Source organism: Triturus cristatus, chromosome 3_1 (genome assembly GCF_964204655.1).
Source record: "Triturus cristatus chromosome 3_1, aTriCri1.1, whole genome shotgun sequence".
Classification (NCBI taxonomy): Eukaryota; Metazoa; Chordata; class Amphibia; order Caudata; family Salamandridae; genus Triturus; species Triturus cristatus.
The window spans coordinates 657,383,055-657,410,445 of NC_140583.1; the positions used below are offsets into that span (position 1 = coordinate 657,383,055).

General features: G+C 44.4%; 1 protein-coding gene across 3 annotated transcripts in view; it reads right to left on the bottom strand.

Annotated features, from left to right (window-relative positions):
* The window catches only part of CTSH (cathepsin H), a 222,907-nt gene that overhangs the window by 156,017 nt on the left and 39,499 nt on the right, over positions 1 to 27,391 (bottom strand). For all 3 annotated transcript variants that reach the window (XM_085644698.1, XM_085644696.1, XM_085644697.1), the window contains 2 exons: positions 27,167 to 27,237; positions 26,161 to 26,265 (listed from right to left, as the gene is read on the bottom strand). In XM_085644698.1, the coding sequence (XP_085500824.1) occupies positions 26,161 to 26,265; positions 27,167 to 27,237 (176 nt within the window). The remainder of the gene's footprint in view (positions 1 to 26,160; positions 26,266 to 27,166; positions 27,238 to 27,391) is intronic.

Sequence of the window (27,391 nt, forward strand, 5' to 3'; positions counted from 1 at the left end):
TTGAGAATGTGCAACCATTATTTGTGCTTCAAAGACCTAAGCAGTTTGTAGTAGGGACATAGTGGCCGCAGAAGCCCATTATCATGCATCTTGTTATAGGAACTATACAAGGGTTAAAGCAAAGGAGGAAGATCATGCATCTATCATTCAAACCCATGGTCACTACAAACATTTGAGAAATGAAGCATATGATGAGCTATTTCAATACATTAGAACTGTGATTATTCCTAACAAAGAGGTAATACGTTTGACGACTCTCACTGAAAGGCTTGAAACCCTCATGACACACAGAGGAATACAGGGAATAGACGAATCAACCAAGAAACATTCTAGAAGAAAATTTGACTCCTAGTTAGGTGACAGCCTCCACATATTCCCAGACAACCAAGGAAAATTATTGGTGCAACCTGATAGTGTCATGCTACAGGACCTTGTAAGAGAGAACCAGAGTTTGAAAAGAGAATTATCAGTTTTAAAGGTTAAGGCAACAGACATGAACAAGATCATTGATCAAACATCATCGCACACAAGAACAATGATTCAAACAAACTAGACATCAGCACCATGGCCATATTATCAATCAGACGTTGATAAAGATTCATTTACAGTGCCTAAATACCTTAAATGGTTCCTATCAGGACTTCTGACTGGAGATCCAGAAAACACAAAGCCGTCCAAAAGGGTCGCCTTATGCAATCATTCAGTCAGGACATTATATATGCAATCACACTTGGCCAGCAGAAACCCCCTTGCAATTGTTGCTCCCATACACCATAAAAAAGCTGACAGGCAATGTTGAAATCATTTGCAATCTAAACAGACTTGGTCATGGGATTTCATACTCCCAACTGGAAGAAATTGATAGTCTTGTGTCTTCAGAAACTTGCTGCTATCTTAAATGAGCAAATTGTTCTTCCAGCCAACATTCAGCCTCATGTCTTCACTAACTTTGCATGGGATAACATTGATAGGCTGAAAGAGACACTTACTGGTAAGGGTACAACTCATCGAGTCCACGGTATAGCTGTGCAGCCCAAGTTGTTTGGATCACATCCTTCTAAACCTCCTCTCCCAAGCATTAAGAAACAAAAGCAAAGAAGATTGACCACCACAAATACTGAAGAATTGATCATGTAGGTTTCTGGTGAACAAGTTGGGCCTCAGCCATTGATATTGATGACAAGTACCGAAGTCATGCGGGAATGTGTTCCCCAATTGAATCTTGCACAAAATAAGAACATAACCTGGGTTGTTACAAGAAACGAGCCTCGCACAGATAGTACCAAGTTGGACACGATTTAACATCAATACTAGAGACCTAGTTAGTGTATCACAGGATTCCATTGTCCACAATTAATGCCCCTGCAACTGAGTTGACAATTGTTACTGAAATTTTGAAATAGTCAGAGCTGATAAGGGAATCACTGCATTTGACGAAAATTGCAGTGGTCAAGGACCAAGCTCTCTACGCAAAAGCAACTGAGATCGTGTGGAAGCATTAAGCAACATATGAAAGAATCATTCTTCAAATGGGCATCTTTTACACCAATTGCAATGACATGTCCATTTATGGAAAACGCTTTCAAGACGCTGGCCATCGCGACCTTTGCATGGAAGGAGACATGATAGTAGAAGAAAAATTTTCATCAGTACAAGAAGGTCATATAATCGTGCAGTTCGAGTACACAAGTGCGTGTATGAAGCTAAGTTGAAGCTCGCTTGGTTGGAATTTATCCCTTAGGTGGAGAAGAATTACGAAGAGAACATTCAGGGGGAGTACTCCTTCATTGAGAATGTTAATGACTTTGCAAAAGACCTATGCCAACAGACATTAGATGACCTCTTGTAGAACGCTGCCTTTGCCAAAGTAAAACCGATTTGGGAGGTATTCTTGGAACATCATCACGACAATGGAGATCTCTCTGTGTTTTCGATGTTGTATGTGGATATTGTTGAAAATGTCTTGCTGACTCAGCTGTGTGCTGCTCAAGAAGGAAAATGGCATTTATATCTTACCGCCATACGGTCTATGATCCCATGGTGTTTTGCGTATCACAGGATGAACTACAGTAAATATCTTCCTCTATACTATGACATCACTTGGCGCGAAACATCCAGATATACATCACAACTTCATCAATGGATGCGTTTTAGTCAAATGTTAATGCGTTTGGACAAATTACGGTCGATCAAGCGATAGAGGTAACAGTCAACAAAGACACACAGACTCCAAGTCGTATGACAAGGTTTAACCTCAAGATGGGTGTTGTGAAAAGATATATATATTTCAAAAGAACAAGAGAACCCCATATGTCCATGTGAACTGAGCATTAAGTTAAACTTAAAACAAATGTTCTCATGGAAATCATTTCTGAAAACATTTTCCTACTCCTACAAAATAATTCTGTGTAGATTTAATCAAAGAAAGAGAAAATAATCATAAAACAGACGACATCTATCATAAATGAATTAAAAAAGACATATAGCTTAATTATTGCTGTCACAGAACTCAGTTCAGCCGAGCTAAGTTATTTATTCTCATTATAATACAAAAACATATGCATACTGTTTTCAGTGATTAGTGATAAAAATTGAGAGCCCCAAGTTAAGTAACCATAAACAAACATGTAGAAAAGAGGTGACAAAACTATAGATGCTGATGCCAGATTACCTTCTGGTAAATTTTTTTTTTTTTTTAAAGTAGCCTAAATCCTTTCACCCCCAAGTATCGTAAAATAGTAAATGTTCAAAGGCTGAAGTTGAATACTGCTGGTATTTCATATTAGAAGTTAGCATGCTTAACCTGATGGGCCTGGTTGTGCTTCACAAGTGTAGCCAATATCCTGCATACAAAATCTTACTCAATTAACCCTTACAAGCAGCTTTAGAACAATCTTTATATACTGCAATGCAAAGTACTATGAAACAATAGATAGAACATACACCTACATAAAGTCTATAAGCATAGAGCCTCTTAAGGTAAATTATATCCTTAAAGCATTCACCGCTCCTCATTGGAAAAGTCCCAGGCTACCATTATGTACGCCAACACATTTGTATCACAGCACCCCTCACTCTTTAACCTCGACTTTTTCTCTTTTTCTGCCAACTCATCTCGTTTTCTCTATCTTGACACAGAAATCCTTAACAGGCATAATATCAGTGGCATACACAAGCCTGTAACAAAACAATCATCTTTAAATAACTCTTCAGGATACTGCAATACTCGCATTAAGCGGGTGTAGGGTAAGAAATACATCAACAATCAACATGCTAAGTCTGCTTCCTCTTTTGTTTACATAAAGTAGTTTTGCTTTGTTTAAAACCATATATTCAATCCAACATAAACTGTAAGATACTATTCCTCCATTTATATACCGTTGTATGCATTTAACTTATTTCTCCCTCAGCATTCAACATATATTTGGAGATTCACACTATTGTTTGTCACCTACTTTGTCATATTCTTCGTCCTTCATATAAAACCTTTCAATAACAATTTTGAATTAAAAAAGTTGTTAGGTGGTTTTTTGTGTGGCTAAAGCAGTGGAAGCTTCCCTTACACCTACTGAAAAGGCAACCCCTTTCCCTAAAACACAAAGGACAAGTACCACATGGCACCTTCAGTGCAGGATTTGCAACAGCTATTACATAGGCAGCAGCAATATAAACTTACCTTATAGACATAAAATGTAAAGATAAGTTCACCAAATGCTAAGGCAGGGGGTAGGGACTTACTGTGGGGACTCCTGGCCTAAACAGAGTATGGAGGCAGGGGTTGGGAGTCAGGAATCTGATACACGGCGTTTTATGCCCATGTATTAGAGGTAGCGCAAGTAAGAGTCTATTCTAGAGTTCTCAAACGGTTTATCCAGTAGGAAGGGTGGGGCAGGTACCTTCACAGTTATCAGAGAATTGCCTGCTACATGGGTATTGGTGATTCTCAAGATTTCATCTGTCATCATTCACAGCCCCTGTGCAGGCCATTCGCACCCTAGGTGTCTTCGGCTGGCTAATATGAGCCCTTCGATCTGTTCTCAGTGACATTAATACAGTCTGAAGCCTACCATTATAGATCATCTGGTGGCTGTCATGCGCTTATAGCTTGCCCTCATATCACCTCATCGAGTGTTAGCAGATCCTCATCTGGATTTCAAAGTCCCTCAGCCATCACTAAGAGATCTCGACCCAGATGTCAGCCTATCAGAAGCTATTCTACAGCCACAAAAGAGAACAAGCATTGGCATAGCCAATAGGACTCGCCTTTGGGACCTTATAAGTATTTAGTTATGCAGCATAATATCCGTGGTGCAACAATATCAACTGTTGCATGTCTAAACACTTATACGGTCCCAAAGGCGAGACCTATTGGCTATGCCAATGCTTGTTTTTCAAGGGAAGCTAAACCCCCCCTATACACTCATCACACATATTGCTATTCATTCTATGCCCAAAGGGAACATAAACTTCTGTAACCCAAGGAGAGTCTGGATTGTATGATGGCAACCGGGACAATTCAAGTTAGACAGCATAGAGTATGTGCACCAAATTCCACGACCGATTCCGGTCCAAGAGAGTTTGTGTGGAAAGTATCCCAATAAATATTGAAATGAGAGACAGAAAGACAGAAATTGGGAGTAAGAGAATTAGTGAGCGGGAGAGAAAGACAGAGGGAGCGATAGAGAATGAATGACAAAGAAACTGAACAAAAATATAGAGATGGAATTTCGGAATTAGGAGAGAATATGAGTGGAGGAGGGAGAGAAAGGAAAACAGCGGGGTAAAGAGAGAAAGATGGAGGGGAGGAACAGCGAGATGAAATAATGTAAGAGACATAGGTGGGTAAATATTGAAGAGATAATGCTGTGAGAGAGAAAGAGACCAAGAGAATGCAAGAAAGTGAACCAAACCGATAGTGGAGAAGACAGATAACAATGGGGAGTTGGATAGAGAGGAAGGGATGGTGAGGTGGGAGAGGTAGAAGGGAAGAGATCAAACGAGGGAAGGAAGAGAGAAAAATACATCAGAGGAATGTAGAGCTTGGAGAGAGGTGTCAGCTAGAGAGGAATAAGGAGATATGGAAGTAGTAGGAGAAGGAGAGATCAGTGGGGAGGGATATAGAAATAGGAAACCTGGAGGTGGGTGGAAGAAAAAGAGAGTGAAAGAAAGAGAAGGGAAGGAGGAACAGGTAAAGAGTGGAGGAGGAGGGAGTAGAAGAGGGAGTGGGGACTTAGGGAGGAAGAAATACATGGAGAAGGACTGAGAGATGAGAGAGTGCAAGATAATGAATAATATAGAGACGGGAGAGAGATAGTGGAGGCGAAAGAATAAAAGAAGGAGTTTTCTCAGATGGAGTTAGGGTCGAAAGAAAGACCAAAAGAAGGAGAAGGAGAGTGTAAAATACAGAGGGAGGTGTGGGCTGAGTGAGAGAGAGGAACGCTTATAGAGATGTGCAGACAGTTGGCAGAGGGAAAGGGAGAAGGGGAGAGCATCGGGGAGAGGCCAATGGAACTAGAGATCGGGAATGTCGAGTAAAGGAGTAAGTGAAAGGTCTAGAGAAAATAGAGAGAGTAATAAAAGAAGAGGAAGAGAAAAAGTTAAACAGGGAGAGACTAAAGGAGAGTGGAAGACTAAGAGGGAAGGGCACAGAAACTAACTGGAGTGGATAGGATGGGGTAGAGAGAGAAGAGGGGGTAAAGAAAGAGTCAGTGAGATGGAGTAAAACAGAGAGAGATGGAGAAAGAGTAAGGGAGAATGTGTCAGAAAAAAGAAGGGAAAGGCGTAAAAAGGGTGAGAGATAAGGTGGAGGAATGAGAAACCAAAGTGAGAGGGAATTGTCGTACTTTAGAATTTGGGACCGCGTAGGAGGCAAGGCCCTACCCCTGTCTATCTCGGTAATGGTGAACCGCGAATGGTTAATGCGGTATGTACGAGTGCTTTGTGTAACCTTTTAGCTATGGATGCACTGTGTATACGCTATTCCACATCACTACGTGGGTTCCATTTTGTATCGGTGGCCATCTTATGGTTGCCCTCACATAGACAATATAGCATGAAGCGAGTACGGGTCTTTTTGAGCACATGTGCCTTTCCTTGACTTCTCTGTGACCTGGGCAGCTTGGCTCCGCTGCCCCCGGGTCAAACTGGTCTCACGAGTTCCCGTCCTCTGGCCACCTGTGATTAGCATCAGGGCTTGACACACCATAAAGTCTTTTCATCCTACACAAGCCTCCAGCTAATCTCTTTCTCATCTGACTGTTCCTGCTTTATGGCTTGTTTCCCAAAACAGGAGATGCTCATGTTTATTGGGGCCTATCGATATCTGATGTGGGATCTGAGCCTTGCTGGGTAAATAATTACGGGCTTGTTTAACTGGAATGTGGGATGGTCATCATGACTCTGCCTTTTCGTTTGAAATGTACACTTTGAATGACCATACCATAAACTTAAGAATGTATGCCTGAGGCAGGAAAATCTGTATTTAAGGAAAAGCCCGTTTCTGTGTTTTTCAGCAGTCTCCTGAGAACATACACGCTGTTGTACTTCTAGGATACCTGTAATTGGTCTGCAGCCAATAAATGAATCTTTGACTTCACCCAGAAGACTCTGTGTTTCTGTAGTTCTGGAACAGGGAGAACCCAGAAGTCATAGGGTGTGTGCCCCTGCACCGCTGGGTCTAAAATACCCAGTACTTCAGTTTGGCGCCCAACTCTGGACGATTTCAGCGGTACCAGTCCAAGCCAGAGGTTCGTGAGGAGCTTCGTGTGGAAATTCCGGAGGAAGGCCGCCACTTCATCGACCCCTGCATGTCGACGTGGTCCGAAAGTCTTTTCTGCGAGGTTCTCCGCGTCCCAACGGCTACGGAGGACTGCTGCCCTGATTAATCGACCTGTTTTGGACCCTTGACGAGTTTTGATAGAGCGAAACAATCGAGAGAGTCTTCTGGTGACGCCATCGATCATCAATATTCAGTTAAGTATAAGTGGAGCGTCTCCCATTTGTTTGGTATCCCTCGGGATCGTTTTGATTTGGAAATTTGGAGTTTGCAAACGCCAAAGCCAGAGGACTCGTGTATTCACGAGACTATCGTAATCGATAATCCTTTGACGTTTGGATCTAGACTAGTGAGCGAAGATGCCTGGTTCTAGAATATTCGGTAGATTGTTTTGTTTGGGTTGTGGAAGAGATTTCCAGCTGGAGGAATCATGTCCGGTTCCTCCGGTTGGAACTCCAACTTATGAGCTCTATGTAAAACATGGCGTAGGTCCCATTGCATATAACGAAGTATGGATCCACTACACCAGAAAAGACGGTGTTTTAAAATGGCCCCAAAATGGTAGTTTCGATACCGATATTTTAGATAATTTGGAAATTAAATTGTTTAAAAAGAAAGCCCGGCCGGCGATGTTTGATTCTTTCCGCTTATGGCGCAAGGAAGCCAAACAGAAGGAAATTAAGCTAGCGAAAAAGAGTAAGAGAGAGAAAGGTATGACGGTAATGCAAGCAGCTGTACGATTCAAGGACAATGAGGAGGAACAGATGAATGAGCAATTGTACAGACAGCATAAGTTAGGGATCGACAAATGTTACCCAGCTTTATCACACTCTAAGCAGAATGAGTCCGAAGAAAAGGAGAAAGATCCCCTGATGTCGCATTTGTTGAGTTCGCCACCCCCGTATGCTCAAAATGCCACGGCGCCTCCCCAGCTTGTGAATATGCTACCTCCAGTTAATATACTGCAAGCCTTGCCGCTACCGCCAGCTGCTTCGCAGCCGGCTCCTATCCCTATAGCGCAGCCCTCTCAAGGGCCGCCAGTTGTGTTTCCAACTACCCCCGCGCTTCCTGCGACTTCGTCTAATTCAGCAGCTGCCTCCCCTGACACTCTTCCTTGCACCACTCCAGTACCTGTTTCTACATCCTCTTTTCTCCCCTCTGTTTATCCCCCTGTTTTTGCCTCAACTTCTCCTTCAGCGCGACAGCGTTTAGCTAATGTGGTTACTACGTTAATGTCGCCTTTCTTTGAATCATTTGAATCATCCGGTGCGACTCCTGGCTTACAGCGTAAGCAATTGCGCAGTCAATTGCCTAACCCCGATGAGAAAAAGGTAATAGATCGCATGGCGCGTAGATGGATTGTTTTCCCTTCACTATATGATGTGGAATCAGTTGTCAACGTCTTCCATCAATGGGATGCCCCAAAACAGAGGTATGTCTTTGAGAAAATGTGCGAAATTCTCTGTGAGGAATTGGATGATAGTGGTAAAGACCCAAGCCCGCAGGAGTTGTGTCGAGTGAGATTTGATTTTGGAACTGGTACCATTGTGGATCACGATGTAGATAACGCAGTTGCGGTTGTATTATCCTTCAGAAATGATGATTGTCAACAGTCATTGTTTGAACCTGATGTCCCTGTGGGAAAAAGGGTAAAAGCACGCCAATATCCGATGCGTGAGGTTCCCCCAGTTTGGAGACCTGCTGACCCAAATGCTAATCCACCTGTCTTAGCGCATTTTCAGCGTATTTGGGTACATGTTCCATGGAAAAGATCTGAGGTGTTAGCACTTAAGCAGACATTGCCTGATCCCCGTAAAAACCCTACCGGTTATTATAAGGAGCTGTCACAAACTGCAGAATCCTGTGTAATGAATCTGGCTGACATAGATATGCTGTTTGGGAATGTGGTTCCACAGCCTTTGTGGGGATCCATTCGTAATACGGATCATGCTGCGGAACTAGGGGACACATGGGTTAACATCATCGCTGCTGACGCTAGACAGATTGGTGGCGCGAAACCAGAGCCTTTAATAGCAGAACTCCCTGGTAGAATCATCACGTATATGAAGACAATAATGCCCGCGATGCGCGTAAATTGGGATAAGCTATCTGCATGCAAGCAGAAGAAAGATGAGACAGTGTCAGACTTCTTTACCAGGTTTGAAGAAACGTTTATTGACCACAGTGGGCAAGATATGAGTACTGAGGGTGGCCAACGGTTATTTGTGGATAAATTTGTGCAGAATTTACTTCCTGACCTGTGTAAAAAGTTAAAAGATTCAGAAAGTTCTTGGGCTGTTTCCTCTTCAGCGCAAATACTGGCTACAGCACAGTATTATGAAAACAGAGATAAAGACGAAAAAGATAGAACAGAAAAGAAAACGAAAGAACTAAAAACAAAGGTCCTTTTACAGCAGGCCTACCCGCCACGTGGAGGTCAGAATAATTACAGGCAACCCCAAGGTGTCTATCACCAACCCCAACAATTTCAGAACAATCAGCAAATGAATGGGTATTATTAACCACGTGTCCCTGTAGGTCCCAACCAATGTTCATACTGCAAAGAGGAAGGTCATTTCAAATATAGTTGCCCTAAATTGATGCAGCGTAACGGCAATATGTATGGCGCAAGAGGGAGGGGTGGTCAGCAAGCTCCTAGAGGCAGAGGGCGTGGAAATGTTCCCCAGAACACGCGTCCTCTTCCGCCTCAAAATACCATCAATAGCTTTGATCAGCAAGCCAACGCGACTAGTAATACAGCTCAGTACTACAATAATGATTATTATGCAGAGGACGGCGATGCAGAAAATGATGATTACTAGGACAGCCGTAGACAGAGAGAGGGAGTTGTTTCAGTGCCAGTAAATCAGAGCGGACCGTATGTTGAGGTGACCACAGCAAATGTAATGGAGCCCTTTCTGCTAGACACTGGTGCTGCAAAGAGTTCAATTATGCATTCAAAACTCCCTGGCGCACCTTTGTCTGGCGATATAAATGTTTCAGTAGGTTTTTCTGGCGCCCCAGTTAGAAACCCGATTTCTAGTCCCATGTCACTTTCTATTGGGCCTTGCGAGCTGAAAGCACCCCTGATTCTAACAACAGGTTGTGGTGAAAATTTGCTAGGTTTAGATTTGTTAAAAAGATTGCATGCTACACTGTATTGTTCACCGTCAGGAGTACAACTTACATTGGGTAGGAAAGTGATTTCCCCGATGTACTTGTCTAAAGATACAATGCCGCCTGAATTGTCATCCCTTCCGGATGTCCTTTGGGCTACTGGTCCCAATGATGTGGGCCTCTTGGAGATACCGCCATACGTGGTAACTTTAAAGGCTAATGTCAGACTGCCACGTATTCCCCAGTACAAGATCTCTAATGAAGGCCAGAAAGCATTGTTAGACATCGTCAGCGACTTGATTAATAAGGGTGTAATTGAAGAGACAAGAGGCAACGTTTGCAATAGTCCGATTTTGCCTGTCTTAAAACGGACGGACCCTTCACAGCCACCTGTTTACAGATTCGTGATTGATCTTAGAGAGGTTAATAAGATTGTTGTGCCACAGTTTCCAGTTGTCCCTGATATAACTGCCTTATTAACGATGATTCCAGCCTCTGCTGCATGGTTTTCAGTGATTGATTTAAAGAATGCTTTCTTTAGCATCCCAATTGCAGAGGAGAGCAGAGACATTTTTGGCTTCAGTCTGGGAGTCCGAAGCTTCCGCTTCAAACGCGCTCCCCAGGGCTACTGTGAAAGTCCGTCAATATACAGTCAAGCTTTGAAAGCGCAGCTTGATGCACTTGTTTTACCTAGTGGCGCTATCCTCATTCAGTACGTCGACGATTTACTGATCGCCGCGGATACTGAAAAGATTTGCAAAAACGCTACTTTGTCATTGTTGCGTCATTTATCTGCTTTTCATCACAAAGTGTCTCTCTCAAAGCTGCAATATTGTCGACAAGAAGTGACCTACTTAGGTCATCTCTTGTCGAAGGAGGGAAGGAAGCTGACCCCAGAGAGAATTCAAGCCATTGCACAGTTGAGTGTGCCAAGAACACAGAGAGAAGTGCGTGCTTTCTTGGGCATTACCTCATACTGTAGGCACTGGATCCCAAATTTTTCCTTGTTGGCAAAACCTTTGTTAGCATTAACATGCAAAGACATACCGAATCCTATCCCATGGTCTGAGGAGTGCCAGAAAAGTTTTGTGGAATTGCGCAATGCATTATGTTCAGCTCCTGTGTTGGGTACCCCTGACTACAGCAAGCCTTTTACATTGTATGTTCACGAGAAAGATGGTTGTGCGTTATCAGTGTTAACACAGCCATTTGGCGATAGACCGCGCCCATGCGCATATTTTTCATCCACCTTGGACCCTGTAGCGAGGGCATTGCCAAGCTATCTGAGAGCGACAGCTGCTGCAGCTATGTCTATCCGACAATCTGCTGGTCTGGTAATGGACAACACATTGATCGTTATGGTTCCACATGCTGTAGACACATTATTAAACAGGACCAAGACACAACACTTGACTAGTGCGCGATTATCAGGCTATGAGCTCACACTGTTAGCAAATCACATACACATAAAGAGATGCAACACGCTGAATCCAGCTACGTTATTGCCAAATCCAGCAGACCTAGATGAGACCGAGCAGCATGACTGTCTGTTTAGAACAGAGGAAGAGACGAAAGGGAGAGTAGATCTAAAAGACACTCCCCTGACTGAGTGTGATGGTACTTTATGGGTGGATGGTTCGTGTTTCAAGCTCCCTAATGGTGACACGACTGCTGCATATGCTATCACAACTTTACACACAGTTGTGGAAACTGCACGAGTGCCACATAATTCGGCCCAAGCAGCAGAATTAATCGCCCTCACAAGAGCATGTGTATTGTCTGAAGGAATGAGAGTGAATATATACACCGATAGCCAGTACGCCTTTGGCGTGGCTCATAGTTTTGGGCGATTGTGGAAAGAACGTGGGTTCCTGACGTCGCATGGAGCTAAAATTCAGAATGGCAAGTTGGTGAATGATCTCCTTGAGTCACTGACCCTACCGTTGCAAGTTGCGATCATGAAACGCAGTGCGCACAGGAAAGTCACCGATGATGTCGGACGTGGGAATGCGTTTGCTGATGAGATCGCGAAAGAAACAGCACAGAATGTAAAGACTGGAATGTATGTTGCAGGCCCCGCAAGATGGGTTGATGATGTTGGGATGTGTGAAAACACGATAGAAAGCGTGAAGTCCCTTCAAGCTGAAGCCACAGAGAAAGAATTAAGTAAGTGGAGAGAAAGTGTGGGTAAGTTGGATGAGAATGGTTGTTGGATTGATCTGACAGAACATAGGCGATGGTTGTTGCCTGATGCATATGTACTTCCAGTAGTTACAATGGCGCATGGAATGGCACACATCAGTACGAAAGGAATTTGTAAGTTGTTGGCTCCAGTATGGCAGAATGCTGGGATTCCCAAGTGCGCAGAGAATGTGGTCAAGAATTGCATGGTATGCTTGCAATATAACCCTGGTAGGGGAACCCCAACTCCAGCTGGTCATTTTGCACCCCCATCATATCCATTTGAAGTTTTGCAGCTGGACTTTATCCACATGGAAAGGTGCAACAACCTGAAATATGTATTGGTGGTTGTCTGCGCTTTTTCAAAATGGGTAGAGGCCTATCCTCTAAAGGATAACACTGCCCTATCCACAGCCAAAGCCCTTGTGAAAGAATTCTTCCCTAGGTTTGGAATGCCAAGAATGGTGTGGTGTGATAATGGAAGTGAGTTTGTGGGTAAAGTGATGAAGACTGTGTGTGTGGGGCTAGGTATTAAACAAAAGTTTCACGCTGCAAATCACCCCCAATCAGCTGGATTAGTAGAACGCTACAACGGCGCTCTAAAACTTAAACTGGCCAAAATCCAGGCGAGCACCGGTCTTAAATGGCCTGACGCTCTGCCTTTAGCACTCCTGTCCACCAGAATGACCGTACACTCACGAGTGGGACTTAGTCCTTATGAAGTGGTTTTCGGCCGCCCGGCCAACGTATGGGGTGTACCAAGGCCAACGAAATTCAGTGAGATCGAGCATCCAGTACTACTCGATTACTTGTATGATTTGACTGTTAAACTACGTGTTTTACATCAACAGGTGCATGATACTCTTCCCCAAGCTTCTGAAACTCCTGGACACCCTATCGACCCTGGCACATGGGTGCTGATTAGAAATTTCCAGCGCAAGAGCAACGACGAGCCTCGGTGGATCGGCCCCCACCTTGTACTTTTGTCAACGAGATCAGCGGTTCGAGTGAAAGGGAGAAAGAATTGGGTCCATGGCACCCACTGCAAGGTAGTCCCCTTGCCCCTGCCATATGACCAGTGGGTCCAGGAGGGTATCGCTGACTCTGAAACAGACATTGTACCTCGTTTTGTACCATTCAGTGAAGCAGGCATAAGAGACACAGCTTCAGACCAAGAGAGTAACGAAATTTTACAAGAAGCTGTGCAATCGTCAAATCGATTGGACACTACAGAGCCTGAACTTTTGTTCCAGGATCAAACAGCACCTGGCCGTCTCCGCTATAATTTGAGACCAAGGCCTATGGACAAATAAAGATTTCCCTACTATTTTTTTTTCCCCTTTTTGACATTATAAGCTCTCCCATCTGAAGGACTTTCTTGATTTTTTGTTTTTCGAACCACCATCCGGGTTCAGCCGCAGGGTCGCGGTGCCAAGACTTTGGGGTACAGGCCGAAGACGTTAGGTCAACGGTTCTGGTTGGTCTAGGGCGTTTCCCTGGACTGACAGGCGTACTCCTTAGCAGAAGAAACTCATCCGCCGCGAGCGGCCCGATTAGAGGATGGAGTTTTTCAAGATGGAGAGACCCGTTGAGGAAATGAACTTTAAAGCAAGTATGTGTAAAATTATAAAGAGTAAATGTTTTGTATTTTTGTGCCTATTTATACTATGTAGTATAATAATGTTCATCGTTGGATTTGTATTTTTCTCCTCTCAAAAGCCCATTGCACCCACTGTACAGCCTATACCTCTTTCTACTGCCTCCTCACACTCTTTTCACCCTCTGCCTGAACACGAACAAACCAGACGATCAGAGTTTGTAAATAACTCGTTTATTCAACTCTTGCACCAGCACCAACTAGTAATGAATACAACCAATTGCTGGGTGTGTGGGTTAATGCCACATACCATTAATAAGGGTATTCCCTATCTGGTGCTGCCATTTAGTCACAATGGATCGTCATGGGCATTCCAGACCATGTTTCTCTATGCTCTAGATACGTACTCCCCTCGACAACCGCGTTCCATCAGACCTATCACCAATAATAAGGCTTTGATGAAAGGAGTTGCCGATATGAGCAGAGATATCGATGCATACTCGTCCATACCCAAGGAAGAATTGAGACCTTATGTAGGATGGAACGCAACGGGGTATAGTATTAGTCTGGGTGAAAGACAGCGGAAAATCTCATCCCCAATTTGGGTCGTACCCCACATAGGTCGGTTCTGCTTACAAGGTAATGGTCAGAATCCTAGAGCTCAACTGGGGGAAAGTGACTGTACTGAAACGTACACTTTCCCATCGCAGTTTTCTCCTGCGTTTTTGGCTGCCAAGGGCACATATTTCATCTGCAAAGATCGAGCATATACATGGTTGCCCCCTGATTTCTCGGGCACATGTTATATTGCGAACTTGCTACCGCCAACATTTACTGCTGCCCCTGACTATCACAAGACCAGAGTTGTGAGGGGCGTAATTAGTAAGGAGGATACTGCCGGTCAGGAAGCGGGAGACTTCTTCTTGGGTTTCCTGCCGTTTTGGGGACCTATGGTAAATAGTAGGAACCTGAGACAACTGACTCGTGTGGTTGAATCCACTGTCAATATAACGGCTGGTGCCCTTGGTAATTTGACCGCTGAGCTCCAAGCGGATCGCCTTATGACTTTGCAGAACCGCATGGTTCTAGACGTTATACTTGCAGACCGTGGTGGGGTATGTAAGGTTATCCAATCCAGTTGTTGCATTTTCATACCAGATAACGCTCTGAATCCATACACGTGGATAAAGGAGATTGGTCACTGGTGGGGTGGTTCTGGGAACTGATATCTGCCTGGGGTTGGAAAGTTCTGATGGTCATTGGAATGATCTTAGCGATTCTTTTCCTGTTCTGTCTGTGTATACAGTGTGCTCCTGCGATATGTGGCCTCTGTGCTACATTATGTGTAAGGAAACCTGTATCGAGGGACGAGCTCAGTAATAGGATGATGCTACAGCAACATCTCCATGACTTCGTGAACATTGACCTAGACTCGGATTGAGATGAGTATAGTGATTGCCTATGTAAGGGCAAAAGGAGGGTCTGTCGTACTTTAGAATTTGGGACCGCGTAGGAGGCAAGGCCCTACCCCTGTCTATCTCGGTAATGGTGAACCGCGAATGGTTAATGCGGTATGTACGAGTGCTTTGTGTAACCTTTTAGCTATGGATGCACTGTGTATACGCTATTCCACATCACTACGTGGGTTCCATTTTGTATCGGTGGCCATCTTATGGTTGCCCTCACATAGACAATATAGCATGAAGCAAGTACGGGTCTTTTTGAGCACATGTGCCTTTCTTTGACTTCTCTGTGACCTGGGCAGCTTGGCTCCGCTGCCCCCGGGTCAAACTGGTCTCACGAGTTCCCGTCCTCTGGCCACCTGTGATTAGCATCAGGGCTTGACACACCATAAAGTCTTTTCATCCTACACAAGCCTCCAGCTAATCTCTTTCTCATCTGACTGTTCCTGCTTTATGGCTTGTTTCCCAAAACAGGAGATGCTCATGTTTATTGGGGCCTATCTATATCTGATGTGGGATCTGAGCCTTGCTGGGTAAATAATTACGGGTTGTTTAACTGGAATGTGGGATGGTCATCATGACTCTGCCTTTTCGTTTGAAATGTACACTTTGAATGACCATACCATAAACTTAAGAATGTATGCCTGAGGCAGGGAAATCTGTATTTAAGGAAAAGCCCGTTTCTGTGTTTTTCAGCAGTCTCCTGAGAACATACACGCTGTTGTACTTCTAGGATACCTGTAATTGGTCTGCAGCCAATAAATGAATCTTTGACTTCACCCAGAAGACTCTGTGTTTCTGTAGGTCTGGAACAGGGAGAACCCAGAAGTCATAGGGTGTGTGCCCCTGCACCACTGGGTCTAAAATACCCAGTACTTCAGAATGGGGAGAAAGACATGTAGAGTGACACAAAAGAGAAAGCAAAAAAACAGAGACAACCTGTATAAGTAAAAGGGGAGAGGTTTCATGATAATTTAACTAAGAATAAAAATAAACTAATAGCAGTATGCGACTCCAAGTGCAGAAGTGTTCCTTGTACAGAGATCTAACGTGAATAATTGTTTTACTCAGTTGCTGAAGTGGAATTAGTGAGCACATGCACAGGGCAAGCAGACAGACAAGGCGGCAGTCAGTATTAACTAGATGGCGCCGCTGCTAGCTCCCGCAAGGCAAATGCCACACATGCACGAGGGCTCATAGGGAACATTGCAGTACATGCATGAGTATTCAAAAAAGTCCTGTGCGATTCCAAGAGGTCCCTCCTAAGCAGCGCTTGCGCGCTGCGTAGGCGAGACCTAAAAAGGGAGCCCAACAAAGCCTGTGGATACTGCCTCCCTAGCAAAATCAATCAAACACTAAGGTATCCTCAGACCAATTATGTATGACTGTGTGAAGAGATAATATTCAGCATATGTTACTATTCTTTTTAAAGACCCTCACGCGCCCTATTAGTAGCATCATCAGGTCTCATCCTAGTACTCTAAAAAACAGGATGAGTTCAACCTCGGTGGAGGGAGCACTTTGATACTTATTCTTAGGTGATTTATGAGATAAAAGCACCTAGGGGCTACCCCGTAAACCCTATATTTTTGGTGCCCCTGGTAAGGTTTAAAATAAATGACTATGGATGCTCATGGATATGATTCCAGGATGTCAGGAGATTTTGATCCATGTGCATATCAAAGTGCTCCCTCCTAAGGTCTGAGGATACTTTGTGGTTGATTGATCTTTTCTACAACCGTCATCACAGAACCTTTACTGGTCCTGAAACACCATCCGGCAGCTAACAGAAACCTTCAGCTGGAACTTTGAGTCTGCTTTGTCCCTCACTCACCAACATTTATAAAAGAGGGTGACTTACGGAGGCCTGAGGGTAGACTGAATGTGGAAAGGCTGATGCCGAATTGTACTTAACAAACTAAGCACTGGTAGAGTAGGAAAGAGTGTATCTAAGTTAATTACAATAATCCTGACTCCAGCACCCCCACAGATATATTGTGGTAAAAAGTTTACTATTAATCCACATGCTATGCATCACCTTGTATCAATTTACAACATTATAATTATCTTCTTCCACCCACTGTATTCTCATTTATACAGATGCACTATTAATCGTATCTTCTAGTTGCTACTACTGACAAGTGCCCAGCCACGCTGAACTTTGGTCAACAGACCGCTCGACATGCAGATATTTTGCTTTAAGACTCATTTTTTATCCCACCGCCATGCATTGCGCTGTAACCTAAATACTGCACCTCACGTACCTTATTGCCTGCTATACCCCATCATTACCATGAATCGCAGTATTCACTAACACTGAACTGGTACGAATATTTATACCGTACCAAATATGGGAACATTACCCTTGCTTCCCTTAGTAACTACTGCTTATGTTGTACCACCATCTCAGACGCGATGAACAAGCCTTTGCCATTTCACAATTGCTCCATTGATGGAATCCGGTCACAAGTCGGCTGGTAATTACCATGTTATTAGCAAATTATAGATACATTCTAAGAACCCTTCACTCCTCTGTATATGATCCTTACACACCGCACCGAACATCTCCATCAGTTGAGTCCACTACTTGTCTCTGCACAACAATGCATTACTTCCTTGAGCAAGCACTCTTATGCACGACATTCGGCTTCCAATCACAAATGTGATCTATTTTTTTCAAACAGTGAATAATATTGTCTATCTGACTGCAATTACATTTACTGTTGCTAACTACTGCGAATGACTTGATTACAGATATTGACTTCTATGGTACCGCTCGCTTTAACTGTACAATATCTCGCCTTGCTCCTATGTGATATTATCCTTCACTTTGTTATCAAATTGCAGACTAGTCACTCCTTGTATTACAATTTCCCTTACATCTCCTAATAACTTTTTTAAACAAAGTTTTCCAAATAAAAAATATTTAAAAATCATTACAACATTTGAAGTAATAATTCCATTTATTTTTCCAAAATATTTGATGTTCCACAAAAATATATTTGCATTAAGAACTAATGATAATATATATGCTGTTATGGTCTCATTGTTGCTTTCCTTCCCTTTTCTTATGGTTTCCCCTCCTATCCCTACATTTTCATCTGGTACTATCGTCTCTTCAGCCACATCCTTGAATGTAAGACCTGCTTGTGAGAAACTAACATGCCTTGGCAGCCACCTGTCTTATACAAATACATACTTATATGTGTATACACATATTGGTGCTTGTTTTTCTTTAATCAGCAACTTGATACCAAAGACTTGCAGTTTATTTGCAAGATGAATATTTTTGTAAACAGTCTTCGGGTAAGTCTGCCAGTCTCAGGTTACAAATCCTAATAATAAAGCTCAGTGGATTCATGCACTTGTTCCAGAGTTGCTTAGTGTAAGCTGCAGGACACTACTTCTGATCCTAGCAAATAGATCCATGGAACATGCAACTGCTTGGCATACATTTAGATCTTTACGGAGCTGAAACAAACTTTTTCTAGGCACGCACATTTTCTCTCTCTTTATCTCTTCCTCCTCCTCTCTGTCTCTCTCCCACATTCTCGCTTACTTTACTTATTTTGTAAATCCGTTTTCTTTTTAAATGGAGATGGACCTAAGGTAGAAAGCTTACTGGTCTTGAATGGTCTCTGGGGTAATTTGCGATGTGACACTGCAGAAAACACAGGGGCATATGTACAAGCCCCTATCGCCAGGGTAAGGTCACTTTTTCTGACGTTCCTGTGTCGGTAGGGACTTTGCCTTATTTAAAAGGCAGCGTTAAGCCACTTAACGCTGCCTTGTAAGGCTTAACGCTTCCTTGCAAATTAGTGGTACAAAAGGGGGTGGCGATGGACGGAGCATCAGAACCAAGCAAACACACACCCAGTCAACAGATCTGGGTTTGATCCATCACCGTTCTTTAGCCCACTCTGCCACCCCAGTTCAGACATGGCCATATGCAAATCAGTCTGACCCTGTGCCTCATGGGAACAGTCCAGCCCGAACTGCCAAGACATGCCTTCCCTGGACCGGAAACAAGCGTCCTAGGACCGGTTTCTGGCATTTCAGCCGTCTTCAGCCAGGCTTGCTTGAATCCAGTGGCAAAGTGAGCAAGGGACTCACGTCTGAGCATACCCTGCCAATTTATGGCGAACAAAGCGGTACAAAAGGGGGTGGCGATGGACGGAGCATCAGAACCAAGCAAACACTCACACCCAGTCAACAGATCTGGGTTTGATCCATCACCGTTCTTTAGCCCACTCTGCCACCCCAGTTCAGACATGGCCATATGCAAATCAGTCTGACCCTGTGCCTCATGGGAACAGTCCAGCCAGAACTGCCAAGACATGCCTTCCCTGGACCGGAAACAAGCGTCCTAGGACCGGTTTCTGGCATTTCAGCCGTCTTCAGCCAGGCTTGCTTGAATCCAGTGGCAAAGTGAGCAAGGGACTCACGTCTGAGCATACCCTGCCAATTTATGGCGAACAAAGCGGTACAAAAGGGGGTGGCGATGGACGGAGCATCAGAACCAAGCAAACACTCACACCCAGTCAACAGATCTGGGTTTGATCCATCACCGTTCTTTAGCCCACTCTGCCACCCCAGTTCAGACATGGCCATATGCAAATCAGTCTGACCCTGTGCCTCATGGGAACAGTCCAGCCCGAACTGCCAAGACATGCCTTCCCTGGACCGGAAACAAGCGTCCTAGGACCGGTTTCTGGCATTTCAGCCGTCTTCAGCCAGGCTTGCTTGAATCCAGTGGCAAAGTGAGCAAGGGACTCACGTCTGAGCATACCCTGCCAATTTATGGCGAACAAAGCGGTACAAAAGGGGTAATCAAGCTATCCATACTGAAGAGGTGTGAAACCCCGAAACCGGTCCTAGGATGCTTGTTTCCAGTCCAGGGAGGACCTGGCTTGGCAGTTCGGGCTGGACTGTTCCCATGAGGCACAGGGTCAAGACTGATTTGCATATGGCTGGGTTCAAACTGGAACGGCATGGTGAGCAAAAAAACGATGGATTTAGGCCCAGATCTCTGTACTGGGGTGAATGTATGACATTGTTCTGCATTCTGTCCATCAATTGTTGTTTTTGCAATTGTCACCCCGAGTGGGAAGGGTATGCCCAGACGTGGGTCCCTTGCTCTCCATGCCACTGGAATCAAGCTATCCTGGCTGAAGAGGGGTGAAACACCGAAACCGGTCCTAGGATGCTTGTTTCCAGTCCAGGGAGGACCTGGCTTGGCAGTTCGGGCTGGACTGTTCCCATGAGGCACAGGGTCAAGACTGATTTGCATATGGCTGGGTTCAAACTGGAACGGCATGGTGAGCAAAAAAACGATGGATTTAGGCCCAGATCTCTGTACTGGGGTGAATGTATGACATTGTTCTGCATTCTGTCCATCAATTGTTGTTTTTGTCCTTGCAAATTAGGCCTCCTTTCACGCTATGCTTAGCGTGAAAAGGGTGGGAATTGGGTGTTGCGGTGGGTGTTCCACCGCAACACCTATTGATTTTGACGCTGCCCCCTATTTACAAGGGTGGCGTAAATAGGAGGCAGCGCCAAAATTAGGACCAGTGAACACCTGGCCCTAACTTGGCGAAATGAGGAGAGATGCTTTATTTCTCCTTGTTTTTGCTTTTTCCCTGTGTTGGAAAAAGCAAAACGCCTTGGATTGTTTATGTTCAGGAAGGTGACCCTTGCTGCACATAAACAATCTTTAAAAAAATTACATTTTGTAACTTCCATGTGTGCTGCATTAAGCAGCACACATAGAAGTGACAAAACAGCATATAAAGATTCTTTATGTGCAGGAAGGGGGCCCTTCTTGCACATAAACAATCTTGCCCTGCACGCAGACACCCTTGCACTATGGTGCTAGAGCGCCTGCACTGGCGCTAGGCTGCTAAGTGTATCGCCAGCGCAGGGGGGAACGCAGGGCTGTACAATATTCTTGTAAATATGGTGCAGCCCTGCGTTTGTGAAGTGGCGGAGTGAGGCGTTAAGCCATGACAGCTAATGACACACTCTGACACTTCTTTGTATATATGCCCCACAGTTATTTCTAGCAGGGCATGAGTTGTGAAAATCCTCCTTTTCTAACTTAATTAACTGCTACTCTTGAGATAAAATGCAGTAAAAAAATACAAAAGAGCCGTTCTATTGCAAGCGAGAAGTGGACTAGTATTGCCCAGGGCCCCCACCTTCCAAGAGGCCCCCCCAGGGGAAGTAAACCTTATCTGTCTCTTGCACATCTCTGTTTGTTTCCATATCTGAACTTCTCTTCTCTGCCTATCTCTACACGTGTCCTTTGCCCAGCGTCATCTTACAGATTTGTAGCGTCCCCTGAAAGACCCATTTCAACTATTTTTATGTGAAACACGTTTCCCAAAGTTTATTTGCCATCAGGTCGGCTACAATTAGCACAAAAGTGGGTAATGCAATTCAAAGGTGTTACAAACAAAGGGCTTGTAAATAAGAGTTGCCAGGGACCTAAACACTGCAATACAAGAGAGGCCAGCTGCCTCTCTTTTCTGTCACTAAATCAAAACATATGCTCGCATGTGACAGAAAGTGTTTAGTGAATGAGTATACTCTAACATTTCACTCAAATGCATGAATATGTCAAATGCATATCTACAGTTAAATGCAGCACATACACGTTTAATACATCCAACTTCCCCAGACTCATGACAGGGGCTTTCACGAGTTCATGGCTGTGCTACACAGGATGTAACTGAGTCTGAAAGGTGGAACTGCAGCAGCAGCTGTTGCCACAGGGCACCTAACATTGTTTGTGTACTCTGCGTCCAAGGGGGTGGGAGGTGTGCCACTGTTTAAAGACCACTAATGTAAAGCTTTATTTCTGAAACCATGTCGACCTGACACTACACTAGACGTTATTAAACATGGGAGGGGTTCCTAAGGTTGCCAAGTTTCTAGTTTGCTTATGTGTCCCATTCCATGTTTGTAGCATGCAGATGTGAGCCATTTCCACGTCGGTCTCACGTGTGATACTTCTGACTGAGGGTTTGGACCGAGTCAGTTTTGAGTGGTGCGGATCTCCCACAATGAACTCCGCTATACTCACTCATCAGTGGCCCAGAGATCTCGCAGGCTTTTTCCAGTTGCAGGAACACTTGACCTGATTTTATTGGATGGAAAATCTTGCTTGTAAAAGAGGACAGGAAACGTCTTCACCCATCTGCCTCACTTTCACTTCCCCCCACCCTGGCTGCTTCTTAGACATGTACCACCCAACTAGTGATAGGCGGAATTCCACTCAGTAAAACCGGGTCCAAAACATTATTCCCCATTGTGTGAGATTTAACGTATTATTGATGGATTACATCAATTTCACCCACCTGCAATTTCTGCATATATATCTTGGAAATATGGCCTTTATTACAAACACAGTCATTCACTGAAGCAGAGTAATGTCATCCACCAGTAGCAGGACTTTGCCAAAGAGGTCTAATCACTGACTCTTGGTAGAGGAATTGCCATTACAGCAGCATGAATCCCCAACAGTGAAAATTGACTACATTGTTGTTTGTGACCACATTAGGACAACCCTGCCAACAAATATTCCCTAAAGGCCACCTGCAACCATCAACTGCCTAATACAAACTTGCACATAGTCCCCTTCTTCAGGGGAGCCTGGTTCCTGCAGGAATTGGTGTCACTGTCGACCTCGTTTTAGTTGAGGAGGCAACCCTCTTTTGGTAAACAAAAAAATCAAAAAATAACCAATGCCAAAATATATGTACCAGAAGGTAAAGGAAAAAGCTGGCATCACACCTGACGCGAGACAACGTGAGAAACTAAGGGGCCTATTACGATGTTGGTCGTAAAGTCGGAGGCTTTACGACCGACATCACCGGTTTCAATTCCGACCGGCTGAATATAATACAGCCAGTCAGAATTGAAACCGTCCGGCTATTCCGGCTGGCTTCTGATGGGCTCAAGGAGCCCGTCGGCCAGTCGGAACTGGCCCGTAATCCATAAGGACGCCATTGTAGAGCTGAATATTGGTGAAGAGAATCTGGTGGTCATAAGAGTTAATTAGCACAGAGAAGTATATCACCTCTACGACAACTCAACCATCACCCACGTTTCACCCAAGACTGACATGCTTATTGACTCTATGTCCCTTACCAGGCACACTCCCAGTGGACTGGTATACAACAGATCATTTGATTCTACAAAGTCTCAGCTCTGATTGGTAAGAATATGTTCCAAAAGTTGGTAGGAAATTGAAGTTTGGCTAATGACCCATTGTTTTCAATAAAAAGCCGACGAGTGTATGAAAGGAGAAGATAGAAACTGACGCTTGGCACCCAGGTACACCAAGTTCACAAGGATTTATTCAGAGCAAAGCAAGACTTATTTTGTTTAATTTATTTCCTCTTACTTGGGTTGCCCCTTTTGTACACTTCCAACCAATGCTCTTGCACCTAAAAGGACTGCCAAGAAGCGTGGAAATCACTATTTGTAGTGACTGTAAGAAAACGTCCGTCAACTAGGTTCCAGCCTGGCGCACAGTTACGTATGCCAGTCTAGGGACGGGTTGGATGCGCAAAACTCTAAACGTACCAGCACTGATTACAACAGGGATGTGGCTTGCACATACGGACACTTGAATGCGTTTTTGTTTCCCCACTCCAGTGATTGAATGGCATGTCAATAGGTGTATTTTGCAATGGTATGATAGTCCACTCTCCAGGACTTTAAACACCCTGTAACCCAGTTACAGGCAGGTGCCTTTAAAAGGGGAGAGGGCATTTAACGACCAGTACAGCCCAAGTTACAAGGGCTATAATGCTGTTAGAACAGTCTAGCCAGTCGGGGTAGAAAATTCTATATTAAACAGGAAGAAAAAGAAAGAAAGCATTGGACCCTTGAGCAGAAGGTCTTTATCAGAAAATGTCGGCCCTCTGTCCCTTTATCCTATTGGGTTATTTAATTGACAGCATCTTCTTTCCATGTAAGACTGGTATCTCTAAAAGGCCAGAAAGACAGGGGCGCTTTCACCCATACTCAGGCCACCCTGCACTGACTGATGCCGCCTCACTGAGCTAACTGACTTTCCAGAACACTACCATGTAAGAAACACTCAAATGGTTAACAGCTGCCACATCTGCGCCTCCCCCCAACTCAGTATTTTCAATGAAAGACTCCCTGATCAGTGTGAGGCCTAAAGTTAATCCTGCCGTGGAGGCGTTCAGTGCGATGAATGGCAGGTGGTAGTCTAACAATTCCAAATGCTACTCTTACAAGCTACTGTAGTCTGTTGGCAAAGGAGGATTTATGAACAACAAACATTTAAAAGAAATAAAAGTCTCAAGGCCCACACTTGCCTCTTGTAAGGCGGTTTTCTTATACAGATGCTGAATTCTTCACACCCTTATCCTTCTCCAGTGATTGTCTGGAGCTAAGAGATTACAGCAAGGGATGGCTAACACGTCGTTTCTGGCATCTTAAATTCAAAAGCCTAATTTGGAAACGCATGGCCTATCACAGTAGCTGGCTTGCCCTACTCACAAGGCAGGGCACTTATTAGGTCTAATGTTCTCTCTTCTTTCACTGAATCCAAAACACATTTGTTTACACTTTGGAAACAGGCTGCCAAACCACTGGGGCAGAAGGCCAAAGTTTGAGTTCCTCACAGCCCTGGTGGGAATTTTCACCTGGGGAATGTATTTCTACAAAATAGAAACAAATACAAAAATGCTCCTGTCAAGTTGGGGAGGGGCTCTCTGTGTGTTGAGCACATTCCAGCAGTTTTCCTGCTCGCAAGAACCGTGATGAGAATAGCGAAATTCTGTTCCTATGGTGAATGGCTGCCACTTACGAATTTCCTACAGTGGAGCTCGCCGAGGCCCCGTTGCCAGAAACTCAGCTGATCCTCTGACCCTGAACGTGGTGGGGGAACAGGCCGTCTGTTGGGTTAGGAAGGATACCCTATTAACAACCTCTCAAAAAAGAAAATGGCCTGAACTAGAGGAGTGCGAGGGCGAAAATATGGACTCAACTAAATGCTGGCCGAGCCACCCACCATCTGTGCCCATATCAGCTTAGCCATCCAATCTCGAGGACAGATATCCTCGCTGGCAGAAACAGATTTGCGTTGATAACCCTACCCAAGATGGCGGCACTGCAGCTGCTGTCTAGCTTAGTAGACAAGGCCTATGTTTGAGAGTTACCTCTGAAAGACTACAGTTCCTCTGGAGGTATGCGGCCATCTAAAGGTGAGCACTACTGCATCAATTTCATGCTGAGAAACACTTCCTAGCAGGTCAAGGAGACACGATATGTGGCACTGGCATTATAAACCCACTTTATGGGTACATTATAGTGTTTACATTAGGTGGCAGAGGTACAGCCATCTTACCTACTCACTGCTGTAATTTCTGTCAATGTTCCCCTGTTGCACTCAAAGTGCCAATTTCCATGGAAGAGATGTTCTCTTGGTAGATAAACTGAAAATTCCATCAGTAAACTCTAAATCAGCCTCTAATGAAACCCCACAAATCAACTAAAATGAACCTTTCCACGTGCTCGCTAAAATAGGCAACATCCATGATGTAACTCCTGTGGTTCTGGCAAAGGACATTCACTGGCAAAAACTTGAAAACTGTAAGTATAAAGTGGAGTGTGTGCGAGGATACCGTACAACCAGATTTACCAATACCAGCCAGCTGTGCTCCTCTCACGAGCGGCATCAGCCTCGTGCCCTCTAGTTCCATGCACACGCCACTAACACTCTCCATCACTGCACATTTACTACTTGGCAGTCACTCCACGGTAGCAACAGTACTTCCTCTAACTCGTGCTACGCGGCTACTGGCAGTGCTGCTCCTTGCTTTGTAGGACATGCCCGTTGTTATCCTTTTCTACTGACAAGCAACTTCCATGTGTCCACTCTCCTATTGTGCCGCTGTACAAGAGCAACATTTCTTGCGTTCTTGCTGACACGACTAGTTTCTTCTAACCTTTGACCTGGCTGCCTACCGTTCGTCTCACTCACATACCTGGTTCTTCACTGGAGTCACGTAGTTCCCTTTTTTTCTCCAATCTATTGAGTCTGGATACTGCACACTCCCGGAACGGAGCTTTCCTCCTGTGGCAGAGCAGTTCTATGAATGAGAAAAGTACAATTAGGATTCTGAAATCGATGAATCGAAAAGGCCAAACTCCTCCAAGGACAGAATGATATTTAATGAAGGGGAAAGAGCAGAGGTTAGGAGAGCATGTCAATTATTATGCATTATTGGAGGCCAGGACATGCCTACAGCACCATTTCCCATCACTTTATAATAAAGTCGCACACACGAAATCAAAAGAATGTTTATATAGCAGACAAGTGGCTCCATATCATGAGTATCAGAACTAGGCCTTGGCAGTGAACTCTCCTCTATTAGCGGCGTTTGCAGAGTTTTTCGCACTCCGTGCTCTGCGGAGCACGCGGAGCTGAGTATTTTCCTAAGTCCCCAACATTAAGTTGGCGAGCATGAGTGAGGAAAATCCAACGCTAGACCACCTCCCAGTGGGATTTCTCAACACAGAAGGTCGTGGATGGCTGTAACTGCTCGCGTTTAGAAACCATTCGTTTGTTTTGAGGAAGCTGCCGCTTGAGTAGAAAATCTACTTGAGTGGCCGAAAGAAGCAGCTGCTGATTTTCCAGCACAGGACTAACACCCGGTTCTAAAAATCTACGTGAATGGCCCAACTTAATGCACTCCGCTGCTTGCAGAACTCCGCATAGCACGGCGGAGTTTTTGGTCACTTCGCAGAGTTCCACATAGAAGAAATCTGCAAACTCTGCCCAGGCCTAATCAGAATCAGTCAGGGAGAACTTACCCATTTACTTATAGAAACTCTGCTTATAGAGAGCCACATCTAACGAGGTGCATTTACACACATTTATATTATCAGATTTTGAACACCACATGTGAACACAAAATCAACAGCACACACACATTTCCACACAGAGACAAGCAGCCTATATAGAAATCAACACAAGCAAACAGGGATTACCTGAGGTTCACTCCAGAGGTACAGCTTCTTAAATTCCTCAAATGTCAAATCTGAAAATTGGTTGAGCCCCACTGCAAAAGAAGAGTTGCATGCAGTGAGCAGGGTGTGTCGCTTGGTACCATTCAGCAGTAGGATATGCGAAGTATGGTGGGAGGGTCTTCATGAGCAGTGATCACACGTGTGTGGTATGGCTATAGTGACATACATTGTAGAGTACAGGTGTCG